The 20,821-nt window shown below is 36.3% G+C and overlaps 1 protein-coding gene across 1 annotated transcript in view; it reads left to right on the forward strand.

The window, feature by feature from the left end:
• The window catches only part of STRN (striatin), a 181,872-nt gene extending 162,153 nt beyond the window's left edge, over positions 1-19,719 (forward strand). Inside the window, 3 exon segments of the mRNA XM_037806627.1 lie at positions 2,436-2,544; positions 18,006-18,224; positions 19,606-19,719. Coding sequence (XP_037662555.1) covers positions 2,436-2,544; positions 18,006-18,224; positions 19,606-19,719 — 442 coding nt within the window.
• Positions 19,720-20,821: the final 1,102 nt, after the last annotated feature.

The raw sequence follows: 20,821 nt of genomic DNA on the forward strand, positions 1-20,821 counted from the left end.
GAAAGGGGGAAAATTGAGCTGCATCACTGATAATGAACCTTGTAAGAAATTTTTGTTTATCTGACTTTCATTCCTTCAGTATTCTTGCTGTAGATTTCTTTTGGAGATAATGATGAAGATTTATTTGAAAATGTCTAAAATGTATGTATATTTTATAAATATATTATATATATTCTAGAAATATATATAATATATATATAGGCTATATATATTATATATAAAACCATAGGTGCATTTTACTGTTTTGTATTTTCACTTTTAGAGGTGGTGTATACAACGGATAATGAGTATGATGAGTGTTGTGCTGTTTGCTTTTGCAGTATAATATATAGTTCTCAATGTTTAAATTACTGTATATATTATATTCATTATAGGCTAGCATGCTTGTTTTAAATACTGTCATTCTAGTTTATTAAAATCTGAATGTAAGAAAACCTGGCTATTCAAATGTGAATTGAAAAATACTTCCTTCTCAGTACTGAATTATTTCCATTGAACATTCAGGCTTTTTAACAAAAAATAAATATTATCAAGAAGGCAATAGCTAGATAATGAGAGGTGCCTTTAAAAAAAATACAAATGCAGCCTTACAGTGAGGATGAGGTTTGAGTTTGTGTGGGGTGAAGGGGTTGAGAGAGAGAATGTGTGCATGTGTGTGCTTGCCAGTCTGTGAAGGTCCTGATTTGTGACCATCAGTGTCTTTTTAATGTAACTGCTCAACTTCTAGGTCTTCACGGGACATTTCATGCTCTGTCTTTGTGCTCGTCTGAGTACCACATATACTTTCTAAGAATTTTGAATGTAAATTCTAGAAATATCAGTAGAAGAAAAAAATAGCTGTTATTTCATTATAGTCAAATTTAGATAAAAGAAGAAATTATTGAGTCACCAAAATTATGGGATCTCATTAACTTTGGCTAACTAAATGTAATTTTTTAAAGGATCACTTTTTTAGTACTTCATATATTTTCCCCTTACAGAGGAGCATGTCTTGAAATTCTTATGCGATGAAAATTGAGCTAGTAAAAATTATTTTTAGATTAAAACAACTAAACTAGTTAATATTCCACCTAAGCCTAAAGTATTTAAATGGCATCTTTCATATCTACCTCTTTGTCATTGCTGCCATTTTAACTAAAGCAAATCTTTATGACATCTGAAATAATGGTTGAATGCAATTTAAAAATCTATGTTGGTGCTTTTTTCAGGCTTTGGCATTTAAGTTATATTGGGCTGATGTCACAAATTGGATTGAAAGACTTAGCGTTAATTTTAGTTTCCTTTGGAAAAGACTTGCTTAAAATTAACCATCATTGGTGTATGTCTGTGTGATATTTCAACCAAGAGCCAAATTGTTACTGGATTTACATAGAACGAGAGCTCTAAGTTTAATTTTATTCAGCTTACTTTATTCTTTGAGAGCTATTTCAAAGCTATTAAGTTTATAATCATTAATTTTATTTACTCAGAAGTTGTCTCCGTTACTGTTACTTGTTTAGTAATTTATTTAATTGCAGTACTTTAAGTGTTTGACACTGGAATTCAGGCTATATAAAAGTAGTAGCTGGCAGAATTTATATGTATTTTTTTGTGTGAAATGTTTCAATTCCTAAAGTTCATTTTAGGAAAAGTTCAAGAAAAACTTACATATCTGTGTTTAAAAACAAAAGACAGGTCACTGGTAAAATATTTTGAATCACTTTTATTTTTACCGCCAAAAAGTTACCATATCCATCATCCAACTGGATCTCCATGCCAGTGTATGGGATGCCAGACTGACAAAATATTTAATAGATCCTTTGCATTAGTTTCTGTCTCCCTTTTTTTAATATGAAAAATTCAAATGATAGGCCAGACAGAGATCCCTAGATCCCACTCATTTATTCTAGCAGTATTCCTGAAGTGGTGCTTAGGGGTCAAAATTTTCTGGTTCTTTGCTGGTGAAGCTTTATTTTATTTAACTGGGACCACATGCTTGCCATCCCTCTGATGCAAATTAGAAAGTTCATTTCAATTTAGATTAAATCTAATGTTTGCCTGGGTTTTTAACAGGCTGTGAACCAGTGAGTGCCTTGTTAATGTAGAACAATTTCCCCTGGTTTGTGTGTTAGCTCCTCTCTGAAAATGGCTCAGAGAATGGTATTTTAATTGACTTTAGAGAGTTGCTAAATTTGGTAATATCAACAGTCAGAAAGTCTTGGGTCTACTACATACCTCCCTCACTACTTTCTTCTCAATTGTTTGGCTGAAGTTTGCCTCATGTGAGAAAACAAATACAACCAACCTCCTTTCTCCATATCCTTTTTTTTGAAGTCCAGATTAAAAGGAATCCCCTACCCTCATCCCAACTTTATGATCTAATAACTATTTTTAGGAGGAACCACTTCTTTGTAATGTTGAAACCTACTGTTTATTTTGTGTCTTTTCAACTTCAGTTTACTAGAGCTGACCTCAGGGCATCATCAGTTCAGATTCTTAAATAACCCCTTAATTTCTGCCTTTCCCCAAATTGGTGAGCCCTGGGCCAGATTGTTTGATCTTCAGGTATTTTAAAATTTAGTTTTAATATCAATTAATGTAAATTAATCTAAATGCTAATTTTTGTGGTGCAAGAAGTTTTTTTTGTAAATTCAGGGTATGGATAAGCTGATTAAGATATCCATTTTTGGTGGCTCTAAGTGTATTGTTTGTTTTTAAATAAAGTGTACAAATATAGATAATGTGCTATAGGTGTCTCATGAATTGGATATTTGTCAGATTTGTAATCTAGCTGTGGATTTGTAGTGATTCAGTTAAAATATTTTCTTACAACCTAATTTGGGGGTTTTGGAGGTGGGGAGTAGGAGGGGGCAGAGGAATAAAAGGATATCAGACAAAGTGATATGAACCCAAAGTAATGATTATTAATTATCAGGAAGGTAGAGAAGTTTGTCATTATAGAGAATTTGGACCTTTGGAAAACCAGTAAAATTAAAATACCCCATAAGATTGGATCAGTGATACTTTCAGGGGCACATGTGTGTTTAACAAATAGGGTTCATATTTTTTCAAATGTTCAATTAAATAGTTTTTAAAAATTATATATTATATACTATATGTAGATTATATATAGTATATATGTAAATTACATATATGTGTATATATATATGTGTATGTATATATCCTCACATATATATACATTTAATGTTTTTATTCTCTGTTTGTCTACTCAATGGAAAGCATTTGCCTTCCACACTCCCTTCCCCTTCAAATCAACGTTCTTTTTCAAGGGCTTTCCCTGCCTAGAACTCAAAATCTTTGTTCAATCTGGAACCACAATACAATATGGAATCTAAAAGGTACCTCTTCTCATGTCCTTGAAATTATCCACTGTTCTTTGATATTCTGTATGATCCTATAATAATGAGTGAACATCATTCAGTATGTACACAGATTTTTCAGTAATACCAGAAACGTCCCTTTTGTCCCTTTTAATGAGAACCGAGACATGATTTACTGGAGTCGTTTTAGAGTAATCTAGCTCAGAAGGTCAAGAGGACTCCGTAAGTTACTCCTGGAATGATGAAACCTCAAGCGTCAGCCCAGGTTCAGAGTGGTATTCTTAAGTATGAATGGCCCACATTGGACTTCCAAGATCACTGAGATTTTTAGAGGTCCCAAAGTTGTCCTGGCACTTTGGGTATTCCTCAGGAATACCAGGAGTCCTTTAACATGAGGACGATAAATACAGAAGCATCCCCCCACTTGTTATTTCGCAGTTACACCTGTAGCTTACAATGACTAGGACACTCCAGTTCTATACAGAAGCACTGATATGGTCTACAGTTGTGAAAATTGGGATCCTTATTTTCTGGAACACAAATTTTAATTTAATGTTTTTTGTATACTTCTCAAAACCAATCAAATTCTAGGATACACCAAACAGAAAAGGATTAACTTTCTAAGTATTGCTTAGATCCTACCAAGCCCTTCCTTATTCCTAGTTGGTATCAGACTAAAGGTAATAGTGGTTTCGGTCCAACTTGAAGAAGGATTTGATTATTTGGGTGAACAAAATATGCAATACCCTGCTGAGAGGAAGGGCCTGTTTCAAAGAAAAGTCTCTTAACCTTGGTGATTCAGCCATTCACCTTATATGAAGATGGGTCCAGAGGCTATCTCCACATCAACTTTTTCTGTGTTCCTCTGTATAGAGAGAGTTAACCCAGTGATGTAAAGGAGGGCCACAATAAAATATCTGTTAACTATCACTTGTAGCCCTAGAGTTAGTATTGTTAATTCATGTGCCATAGTTTTTCATGGCCTCATAAGATCCAGGTATGCACTAGATTCCCCAAACCAAAGATTTTTTTTATTACCTCAGTAGCGGCATATTCATAATCCACAAATGAGAATTCCCAAACTGAAAAACGTTTCTTTAATTTAAAAAATTTCATGGAATACAGAATTTTATGTTGGGCATAAGTTGTGAAAATTAGCAGCTTGTGGTTTATATAAAATGCACCAAAATGTTATTTAAAGTATACCATACCCACCTACTACTTACTTATGGAAGTGGGATCAAGGCAGTAATTTTTCATAGTATACGAGATTAATTTAGAGCAAAAATAGTCTCACCAGAAACAGTTTACATTGGGTGCTAGATAACGTGGGTTGAGGATGTGGTGGAAGAAGTCCCATAGCACGAAGGAAAGGCACTAGCTCTTGGGCGCCAGCATCTGTTGTCTCATTTCTCCTTCAATGAGCTGGAAGTGTGACCTCTGAGATCCTTTTACCCTCTAAAAGTGAATAGTTCCAATTCTAGCTAGTTTGTCATTGGTCCATGTAAAAATCTAAGTTCAAAATTTTGGGGAAAGGTATCAGAAGTATCCTAGAGCCCCCTGGTAAAATGTAAGTGGCCAAGTGATAATCTCACGAAAAACAGGGGACTCGTTACAGGATGAGATATCTATTTTGAGTGGTTTTGCCCATGCTTTTAAAAAGCACTATTTAAATGCATTTATATGTTTTTCCACAGACTTTTGAGCCCACATATTTCAGAGTATCCTATTGATGGAATAATTTTATTGAATAGAAATGTTTATTTTATTAGAAGAGAAACACAATGGTCTCATATCTTTTGACAGTTTGTGAATAGTATCCCTGCCTCTCCCAATACTCAACTGCTATGTAGGAATACTTTCATATGTGGTGAATGTCTCAGTAGTTTGCTGACTGCAAAAGGCAATATTTTTGTGTGTAGCTTGCAGTTAAACAAGGAACTGTGTGCATTTGATACATGTTAAAATGAATAGAACATTAAGTTATGGTATGTATACCATGTGAATAAAGTCAATAGCACCCCCTGAAAAGTGACAAATGTGATAAATTACTGTTAAGAGTAAATTCTGCCAATTACCATTCACAGATTTTGAAAGTATGCAGGTTCAGCTAAAATAGCATTTAATAATATAAATTAAGTGGAAACTTTGTTTTTCAACAAAATAATACCTATTCAGTTTCCTTGTCTATCCAGAAGGAATCAGGCTTTCTCCCAAATCTAAAACCTTTAGACTTTCTTTTATTCCTTTTGGTCAGCCTTTTAAACAATTAAAAAAAAAAAATAATAAGCTCCTTATTTTTTATTGCTGCAGGTTACTTAGGAATACACATCTACTGATTCTAATTTTTAAAAACAGAAGCTTCCAAACAGACTTCTTTCTCTTCAATAGCATCATTTCTCTCTGGAGGCAGAAACAATTTTATTTTTTAACTTGAAGGTTGTAGATCCAGGCAGTTTTGTACCCTCAATGTAATGTAATTTGTATACAGATTGCCTCTGTACACATGCATTAAAGTTTTATTTTGCTTGATTTTTAGAAATTATTTTGGAGTACAAAGATTGACAAGGAATATATGATAAGATTAGGTATTACCTTCCAATATCATGTGGGGTTTTTTTTGCACATAGGGAACAGGCAGTGATGAATTTTATTCTGTCTTGATTTTCCCCCATCCTCAACGTAGATTTTTGCATATTAAGTACTGTTCATTTGTCACTTAACAAAATAAAACAGTTAATGATTATTTGTTTTGCTTCTGTCTCTATAAGCATCTTGAGGCAGGGGCCATGTTTGCATTTCTTCTGTTCCCCTTAGCACCCTTCCTGGTGCCTTACCATACAGAAAGTTCTCAATTTTCATTGGTTGATTAATCAGGGAAGGCATTTTCAAAACTCTAAATCTATCCTGGTCATCAAAGACAGAAAAATAAAGTCGTCCCTGACAGTGCCTAAGCAATGCTCAGATGCTTTTAGATTTGTGGAGCTGTTCCTAAGATTGCAGTATTAACCCTAATTAGGGAGAAATGTGAACCTCACCTTGGGGACCGTGCCCAAGGCAGACTGTCTAGTCCCCTCTTTCTGCTGTATACTTACAGTCCTGCCACATAAGAACTGGGCATAGTGTGCAGGGAGAAGGAGGAGTCTAAACCCTGTTATGGTATCCCTTCTTTCCTTGCCTCACCCCCACCTTTGCCTCCAATACCAACCTGCTGGCTCTGAACCTTCCTCTAGCCTTGAAAAAAAGCCTACTGACTCTCCTGGGCCCAGACCAGATCTGCCTCCACTCTCTTTACTTGGGACACTCAGATGATCCTGGTGTTTAAGGAGGAAGAGAACTTCCTCCAATTGGAAGCTTCTCAGGAAAAGGCAGCCCTAGGAAGAGCTGGCTTTGTTGTTGAAGTATCTTGTTCTCAGGGTTACTTTTTGTCTTGAAGATTTTATGGTAATTATTGAAATGTTTATTAACCCTTCTAGGAATATCTGTATCCTCTTGGTTTGCTGCCACCACTCCAGCAGGGCCCAGGAGGCTCTATGGCTTTGGCTGAACACCTTAAATGCTTCAGGAGTAAAATGGTCAACAAGTTAGAGAAAGACTACTTATTTTAACAATCAATTGATTTTAAATCATTAATGGAATCATCAACAGAATAGTGAATTATTTGAGTGTGAAATATTAAACTAAATAATTTCAAAATAATATTGACTCTGTATATTATATTTGAACACTTAAATTGTCTGTGAGACTTTGGACAAGCTAACTCTGCTGAGTCTCATTAATAAAATGGGGATAATAGATGTTCCTAATTTGAGACAATGGATATAAAGCACCTGATAAAATGTCAGGCCATAATAAGCATGCAGCAAATAACTATTATTGACTCTTTGAATAAAGACTTCTTGTCACATAATTTTGTCACACTCCTGATAGCTTCTAGAATATCAGGCTTTTAGGAGAAACAAGGTTAAAAGAACATCAGGAGTAACCCTGAAGAGGAAAAGAGGTTGTCCGTAAAATATTACTTTCCTCAATTTTTGAGGGCCTCCTTTTTTTGCCAGACATTTCTAGGTATTGGCATATAGCCACAAAGAGATAAAAACCCTTACCTGAGATGCAGTTTACATTCCAGGTGAGGGAAATAATAAACAAAGATGTTTAAAAAGTGTAAAATGTTAGTGATAAGTGCTGAAGGGGAAAAAAAAAAAAAAAACAAGGTAGATGGGAGTATTTCTTGATTTGCTGTTTCTCAAAGGAGTGATACAAATTAAAAGAGTAATAATTAAAGGTAATAAATGAGATAAAGGTGGAAAAACTAATCTGCCACCATCCTTCTTCACTCCCACTCTCCTTGTAAGCCTAAGTATCTTTCTATGTATATATGAATATTACATGGGGTTTTATTTGTTTTATTCTACATATTATTACCCAACTTGCTTTCCTTAATGTATATCACGAGCACTTTACAAGTCTTTACATATATATAGATATCTTTAAATTTTTTTAGTAAACTTAAATGAAATGAAAAGATTTGGGAGGATGGTCACTTTGCTTTAAATATATCCTCCGTATCTTTTATCAGTATATCATGGAAATCCTTCCAAGGCTATCTTATAGCTCTTAATTCATTCTTTTTAATGGCTGTGAAATCCTCTGGTGATGACATGCCACAATTTACTAAACCTCTTCCATATTAATGGGCATTTACTTTGTTACCAGATTCTCTATTACAGTAGACATGCCTGTGCATATATACATTACTAAGGTGGTTTTACTTCTATGAAGTAGATTCCCTATAGTAGGATTTCCGGGTTGAGGTATATGTATATTTAAAATTTTTTAATAGATGTTGACAAATAGTTTCCTCCTTCCTCCTCCCCAAAAGCCTTGGAACAATTTATATTTCCACCAGTGTGTAAATGTGTAAAAATATTCTTTTCCCTTTATACCCACTAGCAATAGCTATTGTAACATTAAAATAAAGAAAAGCCTGATGGGTTGGGTGTAAAGTGATTTCTCAGTGTTATTTTAGTTTGCATTTCCCTAGCTACTATGAATCTAAACATCTTTTCATGTGTTTGTTGGTCATTTGGGTTTCACTCATAAGTGAATTCTTTATTGTATTAGTTTTCTATAGGTGCATGACAAATTACCACAAACTTAACACCTTAAAACAACACCCATTTATTATCTCTTGGTTGTGTAGGTCAGAAGACCAAGCAGAATCAAGTGGCTTCTCTGCTTAGGAGCTGATAAGGCGAAAATGAAGGTATTAGCCAAGGTGAACTTTACCTGAAGGCTCTGGAAGAATTCACTTCCAAGCTCATTTAGGTTGTTGCAGAATTTGATTCCTTACAGTTACAGGGTAACGTCCCATCTTCCTTGCTGGCTCTCAGCAAAGGGCTGCTCTCAGTTACTAAAGGCTGCTCCAGTCCCTTGCACGTGGTCCCATCTTCACAACTAACAAAGGTGTATCAAATTCTTCTCCTGCTTCAAATCTCTGAGTGTTCTCTTCTGCTAGCAGCCGGAGAAAACTCTTTGCTTTTAAAGGGCTCGTCATACTAGATCAGACCCACATCTGTATGTGAAGGTCAGCTGGTTAGTAGCCTTAATTACATCTGCAAATTCCCTTTGCCCTGTAGTGTAGCAAAATCATGAGGCAAATTCATGGAGGCCATCTTAGAATTCTGCTTACCACAAATATTCATATTTTTATTTACACCTCTATTTTCATTCATTTTTCATCTTTTATATTTTTGTCCATGTTTCTGTTGTGCTTGTATTTTTAAAACATGTTTGTCAGAGCTCTTTACATATAAATGTATTAAGACTTTCTTCCTCTTGATTACAAATATTTTCTCCAATTTGTGTCTATTAATCACTTTTGTAAGTTCTTTTACCATATAAAACAGCCATTGGATTTCTTACATCAATTGCATATTTGTATTTATTATTCACATTTTAGTATTCATTTTTTCACTCATTTTTCATTTTTATTAATATTTTGCCCATGTTTCCACTCTTGTTACAAGTTTGTAAGTGCTTTTTGTACATTATACATAAACCCTTTCTCTTATTATTTGCAAATATTTTTCTCCAAATCTGTATTTGATGTTTATAACAATTTTTCCCATTCAAAACTTTATATTCATATATATTCAAGTATGTCTATATTATTCTAAAAAATACACACATTTGTGACCATATAAAACTTTCAGAGTGTTCTGTCTTGATTAAGAAGACTGCACCCTTGTGTGGCATGCATAATCTCCTAGAATGGCAAATATATTTTTTTGGTTTTTATTGTATTTTGTACATTTAAGTCTTCATTTGAAATTTGCTTTTGTATAGAATGCAAGATATGGATCCAACTTTATTTTCTTCTAAATGAGTTGCCAGTTGTTGCAGCACCATTTATTAAATAAACTATCTTTTCCCAATGAATTGAAATACAAACTTTATCATATTAAATTTTCATATAAGATTTATTTCTCAATATAGTATTCTGTTTTACCTATAGTTCTCTTTATATGTGGCAGTATATGGATTCAGTGAGAGTGGCTTTATAAAATGTTTGTATTCAATGGTTTTATAATATCTCTGCTTCCTACTTTTGCTTCCCACCCTGCCCAAGGTTCATTTTAGTACCTTTCTTGGCTATTCTCAGGCATTTGACGTTGGTGATCATTTTATCTGATTCCAGAAAGTACCCTGTAGGGGTTCTAATTGGAATTGCATTAAATTTACATATTAGTTTTGGGAAATGGGACATACAACATTGTCCTTCCATCTTAAGACATTGTATCATTTTCTGTTCGCTTGGATCTTGTTTATATCTTTAATAAGATTTGACAATTTCCTTCATTTAATTTCTGTGTCTTTTTTTTATTAAATGTATTCCCATTTCTTAGCCTTTTGGTCATTATTGTGAATGGATTTTTTTTCTATTTCCATTTCTAAGGGCTCATTACATTAAAGAGAAAATCTATTGTTTATACAACCAAATTTATCATGTATTTTTACTGACTCATTAATTACAGCCATTTTTCAACAGGGTGTTTTGGGATTTTTAGAAATATAGCAGCAGTCACAAAAATAATTTTACCTTGTCTTTTCCAATGTTTGGCAGATTCGTTTCTAGAATTTTTATTGTCTAGAGACTCCAACAGAGTGTTGAATAATAATGGTGGTAACTTAATGGAGTTATCACCAGGGCCCATCTTTGTCTGTTACTGATTTTAATTGAAATGGTTTGGTGTACAGTTATTTAGAATGTTTGTGTTGCTATTTGATCAATAATCTTTATCTTATTTTAATAGGTGCATAGAGATTTTATTAGGAATAGCAGCTGAATTTTATGAAATGCCTTTTCAGCAACTTTTGATATGGTCATATGTTACTCTCCTTTAAGCGTTTAACTAGCTGAATTATGTCTATAGTCCTCTTGACATTAAACCACCCTTGCCTTCCTGAAATAAAGCTTATTTGGTCATATTGTGTTATTCCTTTTTTTAAATAAATCTGTGTTCCAGGTGCTAATCTTTTATTTAGAACTTTAGCATGTATATTCATAAGTAAGATTAATTTATAATTTTCATTTATGGACTGTCTTTATTAGGTGTAAAAATTATGCAGGTTTGGCAAGGATATTGGAATAATCAGAATGCTCATTGACTGCTGTTGAGAATGTAAATTGATTCAAATATTTTGGATAACCATTTGGCAGAACATATACCATGGATCTAGTAATTCCATTCCTAGGTATATACTCAAGAAAACTGCACACATATGTTCCTTAAAAGACATATTCTAGAATGTTTATAGTGGACACTATTAGTAATAGACTTAAGCTGGAAACTACCCAAAAAGCTCACCTCTTTTTGCTGTGTTTGCTTTATCTTCCCCTACCTTGGAGTCTCTGTTCTGATTCATCTCTTGTTTGATTCGCAATATTTTCCTCAGATGGGGAAATATAGTCTCTGCTTCCTTGGTTAGCTACACATCTTTTTTCCATCCCAATAGGTAAATGATGTATTGGTTGGGTATAGTATTTTCGGGCTGTAGTTCTTTTTATCCAGTGGCCTGAAAACATCCACCATATTTTAGCTTCCAGTGTTGCAGATGAGAAGTCTGATGCTAGCCAGCATCTTTTTTTTTTATTTTGCATGTCACTTGCTCTTTTTTTCTGGAAGTGGGTAATTTTCTGGTTAAGGAATTATTTGTGATCCATAGTTGGAGATAGTTCTTCCACTTTCAAGCCACCAATTCAAATCTCACAAATGATGTTCCTGAACATAGAGGACTCAGTCCATTTCTTTAGCTTCTTCTCAACTATTTGGGGTCTAGGAGGATTATATGTGCTCAAGCTGGCCAATGTTGCATGCCACATGAATTATAAATTGTGAAGATACTCTGCATATATATGAAATGTTCAGTGTAGTAATCAATCAAATAGTTACATTCAGCAAAGATGATAGTTCATTGTTGGGCTCTATGATCATAAACACTGAGCAGTTCAAACAAATAAGTATTGATTTTTCCCACTCAGTTTCCTATGGCAGGTTGAAGGATGAGGAGGAGAAAATTTGGGATCTTAGGATCCCATCTGAAGATTACTGGATCAGTAACTGAGGAGGAATGTTAGCTTCTTCATCCCCCTTATCTTTGGGAAGTAGGTATACCAATTCTTTTCCCACTTTTCTCAAATCTAATTGCTGTACCCAAACTCCTCTGTTTTTCATGTCATTGAGAAGCGTTTGCAGAGTAACTTGGTTCTGATATTAGGGTCAGTGGAGAGTTTCCCACCATTTAAAAACTCTTCCTTGGTGCAAACGTGAAAAAAATTAGCAAAGAATAATAATCTGGAATGGGTCATGGATATTAGCCTCCTTGTCTGTCCTATTTTCAGTGGCTGATCACTATCACTGCACCAATCTGTCTTCAGTTTTCAGATGAACAAAGTACAATCCTGCCAACTTTACCTTCCACTTCTGTATCAACAAGGAATGGAATCAACCTCAAATCTGAGAAAACCAACAGTGGCCTGAACGAATAGGGGTTACTCCTCTCCTATAGCAAGAAATCCAGAGGAAGGCAGTTATTGGTGTTGTTTCCACTGTTCAAAAATGTTGAGAAAGGCTCAAGCACTTTTTCCTTTCAACCATTTTTAGAAATTGGTTTTTAACATCATGTTCATTCTCAAGATGGTTTCCCCAAGGCCAGTCAAGTTTTCCAAGTTCAAGGCAAGGAGAAGGTTAAAAAGGAGAAGGACACAACTAATGCAAGACCTTTTCTTTTTGACAGCAAAAGATAATCTTCCCAGAGGCCCTCCAGCAGGTTTCTCCTGATATCTCATTAGCCAGAATACTGACCTTACCTATATTTAAGGGCTTGTTGAGAAAACAAGTATCCTACTTTTTCAACCTCTATAGTAGATGGCAAGGAAGAAGAGTCAGTTTGAAAATGACTATTGGGTTAGCCATCAAACACTCTCTGCCACAACTACCCCATTAAAAGAGAATCTCTTTAGTCACTCATTTCTATGTTGCTTTTTCCCTTATCTCCACTTCCTCTACCCTGATTAGAAAAAGTAATATATATAATCGGTAGACACTGAGTCCTAATATCTTGACTCTTGGTAACAGTGCCTAAAGTACCCTTCCAAATGATACATTCACTTCCTCCATGGGATATCACAATCACGCTAATCTTGGTTGTCCACTCCCTGCTTTGAATTTACTCATTATTACTGAAGATTGATCAGAAATCAAACCCTGATAAAAAAGCTTCCTTTCACCTAAACCTTGAAGAACTACCTTCCATAAGTTTGTCCCTAAGGTTAGGTTTTAAGTTTCGTATCAATTGGTGAATTGATTCTTCCCTCCCAAGGGGATTATCTTTCACACCTTAGAAGTGGTTGGTTTTTCTGAATATGCCAAAAAACCTTAAGTAATGTCATAAAAAATAGGCCTCTTTAGGCATAAATTCTTTGGGCCAACCACGATCAAAAAAACATAACTTTTTGACACAAAGACCAAATTATGCTTCTGGCCAAGATGAAGTAGCAGACCAGATATATTTTCCTGCCTTGAACAACTTTAAAACATGAGAAAATAAGTGTTTTCAGACATTGAACAACAGGCAGTACGTACAAGACAATAATCCCTGAGAGAGATTATTGTGCCAGTTTACAGTTTAGAGTATCCACTGACTCAGTGTAGAGAGGGGCCACCCAGGCAGATTGTAGAGGGCATTCCCCAAGTCTTTAGGTAAGTACTAATCATCACAAGATTGTGAAGAAACTATCAAAGACTGGGGAAAGATCCACCCAAAAGATGCAGGCAGAACAGGTCCCTAATGTTATACAGTGCTGGGAAGAGTTTTTTCTACCAGGCGCAGTAGAAAAATCTCATGCAATATGAGGCATTAGGTTGAGGACTCAGAAGGCTAGTAGTGTCTCAACCCTACACTAAAAGTTGCTCCGGTCCTGCCTTATGAAGCTTAAAAGTAAGACCAGAAAGAAAGTATTTTCAAGTAACTTACCTGTGATCCAGAACAAAGATCAAGTATAATATATAAGAATATCTAGCACCCAAATTCACATTTGACATTCAATTATCAGGCATGCATAGAAGCAGGAAAACAACATAAAATGAGGGAAAAAATAAATTGAAAATAACCCAGAAATAATAAATGATAGAATTAGTAGACACATTTAAATGTTATAACCATATTCCATATGTCTAAAAAGGTTAGAGAAAAAGCATGACTACATTAAAACAGAGCCACATGGAAGATATAAAAAACAACCCAAATAATCAACTTTCTAGAAGGAAAAAACACACCTGAGAGGAAAAGTCACACTAGATGGGATTAATAGCATATTAGACAAAATGAAAGAAAAGATTGAAGACATACAAAGAAACTATTCCAAACTAAATAAACAGAAGAGAAAATGAAAAAACAAACAAATAGAACATCAGGGAACTATGGGAAAACTTCAAGTAGGTTAATATATGTGCAATTACAGTTCCCCAAGGAGATGTAACAGAAGTGGGGACAGAATAAATGTTTGAAAAGATAATGGCTGAAAACTTACCAAATATCACAAGAAAGTATAAACCCATAGATCCAATAATCTCATCAAACCCCAAGCCTATATATACACACGTATGTGTGTGTGCATATGAAGGCACATAATAAAATTTATTAGAGCCATGGTTAAAAGAAGCCAGAGAAAAATATTACGTGCAGAGACCCAAAGATAAAAATAACATCAGGCGTCTCCTCAGAAATAAGGCAAGCCAGAAGACAGTTGAACAATATCTGACTTAAAAGAAAACAAAAACTGTCAACTTTCAATTCTATACCCAGTAAAAATATCTTTCAAAAACAAAGGCAAAATAAAGACTTTTGCAGACAAACAAAAGCTGAAAGTATTCATCACCAGCAGATATGTTAAAGGAAGTCCTTCAGGCAGAAGGAAAGTGATAACAGATGAGAAATTGGGACTACAAAAGATACGAAGAAAAATCAGAAGAAATCAAGAAAAAATTCTATTTACAATAGCAACTAAAATAATCAAATATCTAGGAATAAGGCTAAGCAAGGATGTAAAGATTTGTACCCAGAAAACTAAAAAATATTGCTAAAAGAAACCACAGAAGACCTAAATAAAGGTCATTTGTGTTCATGGATTAGAAGACTAAATATTAACATGTCAATGGTACCCAACGAAATTTATAGATTCAATGCAAAATCCCAATCAAAATCCCAACAACCTTCTTTGCAGAAATGGAAAAGCCAATCATCAAATTTACAGGGAAGGGTAAGGAGCCCTGAATAGTTAAAGCCATCTTGAAAAGGAAGAATGAAGTTGGAGGACTCACACTTCCCAATCTTAAAATTTATTACAAAACCACAGCATGGTACTGACATAAGGACAGACAAATAGACCAATGGAATCAAACTGAGAGCTCAGAAATCAACCCTATCCTGGAGGTTTCTCTTATGCAAGTTCCAGCTAGATGTCCCAAATGGCCACAGAATGCCATGCCCTAACCAACAGTAGTCCCCAAATGCCTAGGTCCCTATCTGAGGTTCTATAAAAGCTTCATTCAGTAAGTTTTTCTCTCAGAGACATAAACCCACCAGAGTGTTTCTGTGCCAGACAAGGCCTAAAACCCAGAGGCAACAGCCTTTAAAAAAAAAAAAAAGGGCAGGGTTCCTATCTGAAATGATAACAAACTTTTTGGTAATGGATGGTGGTGATGGTAGCACAATATTGTGAATGCAATTAACAGCACTGAAATATATATCTGAATATGATTAAAAGGGGAAATTAGGTGTGGATATGGTAACAGAATAAAAATTTAAAAAAAAATCCATGGAACTATACTACACAATGAACCCTAAGTTATATCATGGACTATAGTTAATAGTTCAATTATAAAAATGTGCTATCATCAGTTGTAAAAAATCTTTCATTCCAGTGCAAGGTATTAATAATAGGCTGGTATATGGGAATCCTTTATTTTTTGCATGATTGTTCTGTAAACTCACAACTCCTTTAATAAAGAAAAAAAACTATAAAGAGCTCTGGAAATGGCAAATATATGGAAAAATAAAAAATATTTTTTCTCATTTTTTAAATCACTTTAAAGGATAATTGAAAGTTTCAAGCAGAAATAATAGCAATGTATAATGAGGTATTATACAAGTGTAGAAGTAAAATATATGACAATAGCACAAAGGCCCAAATCGGGGCCTTTTAAGGTTCTATTACTATTTTAAGGTTCTTATACAATATGTGAAGTAGGGTAATATTACTTGAGGATAGACTGTGATAACTTACAAATGTATACTGAATGACTTTATGCCTATAAATTCAACAACTTAGATGACACAAATTCCTTGAAAGACAAAGATTGTCCAAGAAAAAAAAAAAAAGGTAATCTGAATAGCTCTATAGCCATTAAATAAATTGAAATTGTTGTTACAAACTTTCCTACAAAGAAAATTCCAGGCTCAGATAGCTTCACTGAGGCATTCTACCAATTAAGGGATAAATAATACCAATTCTACACAAATTGCTTTAAAACTGAGCAGGAGGGAACACTTCCCAACTTTTTCTATGCACTCCAGAATTATTACCATGGTACCCAAACCAGAAAAAGACCTTACAAGAAAGGAAAACTATAGATCAATACCCCTCATGAACAAAGATGCAAAAATAGCTAATAAAATTTTAGCAAATTGAACCCAACAACATATAAAAATGGAAATATATCATGACCAAGTAGGGTTTATCCTGGGAAAACAAGGCTGGTTCAACATTTGAAAAATCAATCAGTACAATTCACCACATCAACAGACTGAAGAAGAAAAACCACATGATCATCTCAACAAATGCAGAAAAAGCATTTGACAAAATTCAATATCCATTCATGATAAAAACTCTCAGCAACCTATCAAGAGAAGAGATTAGCTCCAACTAATAAAGGGTGTCTACAAAAGACATCACACTTAATGATGGAAGACAATGCTTTCCTTGTAAGACCAGAGGCAAGACAATGATATTTGCAGTACAATAAGGCAGGAAACAGGAGTACAGATTGGGAAGGAAGAAATAAAACTGTCTGTATTCACAAGACATAATTGTCTACATGGAAAATACCCCCCAAAAAAATCTACAAAAAAGTTGGTAGAACTAGCAAGGTCAGAGGATAAAAAGTCAATGTAGAAAAATCAATCACATTTCTTTATACTAGCAATGATCATTTGTAAATTAAAATTTTTAAAAGTACTGTGTACAATGGCACTAAAACCATGAAATAATTAGGTATAGATCTAATAAAATATATGCACTATCTGTGACTATGAATACTAGAAAATTGATTTAAAAAACAAAACATAAAAGACAAATAAATGGAGAACATGCTATGTTTCTGGATTGGAAGTCTCAGTATTATTAAGACGTCAATTCTCCCCAAAATGCTGATTTAGATTAAAACTATTCCAATAAAAATTCCAGCAGGATTTTTTTTAGAAATCCACAAGTTGGTTCTAAGACTTATACTGAAAGGCAGAGAAACTAGACTAGGCAAAACAAATTTGAAAAAGAACAACAAATTTGGAGGACTCATAATACCCGATTTCAAGACATAAAGATACAGTAATCAAAATAATGTGATATTGGTGAAAGGATAGATATATTGATCAAAGTAAGAAGATAGATTCCAAAAAATACACCCTGCAAATTTATGGTCAATTGAGTGTCAACAAAGCTGCGAAGACAATTCAAGAGAGAGAGGAGTCTTTTCAAAAATGGTGCCGAAACAACTGAATATCCATAAACCAAAATATGAACCTTGATTTATACTTAGCAACATATACAAAAATTAACTCAAAGTTTTTATAAAATTTCTGGAAGGAAACATAAGAGGAAGTCTTTGTGACCTTTGAGCTAGTCAAAGATTTCTTGTATGCAGCCATCAGAAGAGCGATCCTTTCAGCCCCGGGTCTGCCCTGCCCATTTAGTGGCTTGGCTTCCCCCTCATCTGTGTAGCGTTTCTGCCTCAGGTAACTTCTGGGCTATGGCGATCCCAACACGTGCCCTTGGCTGTCCTCCACGGAGCCAGACGGGGTCAGTGTACGAAGACACCTGATATTTTCGTTTGGGTGCACCAGCAATTAAGAGTCAGGGCTGCGAACGAGAACCGCTTGCCCAGAGTTGCACCGCGAGTCACTGCCTCCAGAAGGCCGCTTCGAATGCGCACGCGTGGGCCCCTGCGGCGCCGCTGTGGGTCCCTGTGCGCTGGCAGATGCGTGTTAATGCGCGGGGCTGCTAATGTGTGGGTCCCTAGGGGCTGCTGCGGAAGGAGGGGCCTGGGCCGAGAAGCCGCCTCTGTGAGTCCCGAAAATTGTGGGGTTCTGAGGATTGAGTTGGGGGGGTGGAGTGGGGTGGGGTGCGGTAGGGGATTCAGGGGGGATGGGGGGGTGGGGGGTCAGCTCAAACAGCCACTCCCCTACGTGTTCAGGTTTGCCCCTTCCCTCTCCACCAATGTAGCATTTATTGAGTTGTTCTCCACTCGATCGTCCTCCAGAGTTCCAAGAGAATTGAATATGCCCTTTTATTTCGCTGTCTCTAAGGGGGAATGTTCACGGGGAGGTCTCACACGGCGAACTCAAGGACGTCACCTGGGCATGCACGCTTGAGGGCTGTTCTGGAAGGTTCCTAGCAGATTTAGTTGGGGGGGTTGGGGGGCCTGTCCCCCTGGGAAAAATGAAAAGAAAAAAAAAAAGGTCTCTGAGTAATGAGAAATGCCGACTACTCTCCTTATTTTAAAATCCAAGCGAAACCTAATATGTTCTTCAATAAGGAAAGGGCACAGGATTTCTTGGTTCCCCCGGAAAGTTGTTATTGCCTAGTCATTTGAGAAATTACAGTATCTCCTTGAAAATTCTAAAGCAGTGTTTCTTTAAATAATTCTGTATTTCTGACTTCACAATTTAGCCATCCTTCAGTCATCCTCACTTCCGTTTATTCAGAATTTGTAAATTTGAACCTTCTTCATGATTTCATTGTAGTTTGTTCCATGGCTTTTAAGTTGATTGGCTTTCTATGTTTTCTTCTATGAAGAGCAAACCTTAAACAATTTTTTGTCAAAATGTTGGTGGATGGTTTTTACTGTGTTTACTTAAATAATTTTTGTGAGACACACTTGGTTTCCAACCTGCCGTTTATCAGATGTCTGGCCCTGAGACGAGTTATGTTTCCCCCCTGAGTCTCTGTTTCTCCCCTGTAAAAGGGGAAGCGTGTGCTTGGAAGTGACATTGTGGGACTTAATTGGGATAATAGATGTGAAGGCAACCAAGATAGTGGCAAGCACATAAAAGCCTCCCAGGACAGGGAGGCTTACTCACCTTTCTCCTCACCCCCACTTCTACAAACCAGGGGAGCTGTGAACGGTGCCTGGCTTGCAAAGAGAAACAAACTTTCTGTGGAGAAATACGTACCTAGTGACCAGAACCAACATAGTACAAAGACTTCTTGGTTTAGAAATTCATAATCTGAGTGTTTCCAGGTGATTTATTTAGAAATCTCCTTAGAAAAAGAGTCAAGCTGGAGTAAAACTAATTTTCTCCATTACTAACATCTTCCAGAAAATAAAAGATCTATTTGGGAAATTTTATAGGCAATGCCATATTCAGACATTAGTAATCAATTTAAGATTCTCTTTTTTAAAAGGGCCTTGGCCTCAGATTCTTTCTTCATTGATGTCTCAAGGCAAAACTGGAAGGCCATCAGGGCACTCCCCGCACTGTGGTGAAGGCAGTGTACTTAGAAACATTCCTGGATCAGAAGGGACGATTGTTTGCTCCTCCCTTTGCTTCTCAGTGAGAAAATGTTCCTTGATCACTACCAGATCTTTTGCAGCTAGGGTGAGGGAGTAGGGTGGGATTTGGAATTGGCAAGGAGATGCAGGATCCGGTTGACCCAGAAATGTCTTGGGGGCACTGTGGGTAACAAGGGCTTCCTAAGGCATCAAGAAAAAACAGTTGCCGTCAAATGATCAAGCAGTCCCCATGCAACAGCGATTACTGCCACTGCCACTCTGCCATAGATTTGGCAGGTATGGACAAAAATGAACCCAAATGATGTTGTCAACATCAAATCAAAAGGGTCCAGATGATGGGCACAGGTATGGGGCGCCCTATTGCTGGGGGCCAGTTCCAGGTGGCAGCTAATTCCTTTTATAGCCTGCAGCTGTGCCCTAAGGCGGGCATCCCACACTTCAGGGAGGTGGGAAAGGAACTGCCTGGTGGAAGCTCCAGTAAGGTAGAGAGGGGCCGAGAAGTGGCCCGGGACAGCACCTCCTCAACTGCCCATCTTGTCATGGTCCTGGGAAGATTCCAGGGCATTCCACCAAGACTTGGGTCAGACCACGCTTGAGCCTTGCCCACACATCCTATGTGAGTGCATGCCAGGTCCCCAGGGTGCCATGGCCAAGCCTTTCCCCTGCAGCTGCCACCCCCTTTGGGTCTGTCGAAAGAACTCGATATGGACAGTGTCTTTCCCATGGAGCCTGGAATTGGAGGGTGTGCCTGCCAGCCCCGGACTGGCTTGTACCCAAGGAAATTAGCCTGAGATGCAATTAGAGTTTGGTCAAGGAAAATTTCCCAGGGGCAACTTGTTTCTAAAATGCTTAAATTTGTGGATATTCAGCACCCCTTTAAATCCAGAATACTTCATTAACCAAATACCTTTTTGGAAAATATAAAGGGAGGTTTCCACATGAGGCCTTGTGCTAGTCTTTTTCACCCCACAGCTGCAGAGCGCACATCTCAAATGCCACTTACTCCGTGCAAAACTGTGCTAAAAGCATGCCAGCAAATGGACTGACGTCCGAGCTGGTAAGCAACTCTTAAACAATGATCAGGGAAATATCAAAAGGGACACAGAAGGCAAAAGGTGACCGAGAACTTCCCAAGTAACTTTCCAG

Source organism: Choloepus didactylus, chromosome 17 (genome assembly GCF_015220235.1).
Source record: "Choloepus didactylus isolate mChoDid1 chromosome 17, mChoDid1.pri, whole genome shotgun sequence".
Lineage (NCBI taxonomy): Eukaryota > Metazoa > Chordata > Mammalia > Pilosa > Megalonychidae > Choloepus > Choloepus didactylus.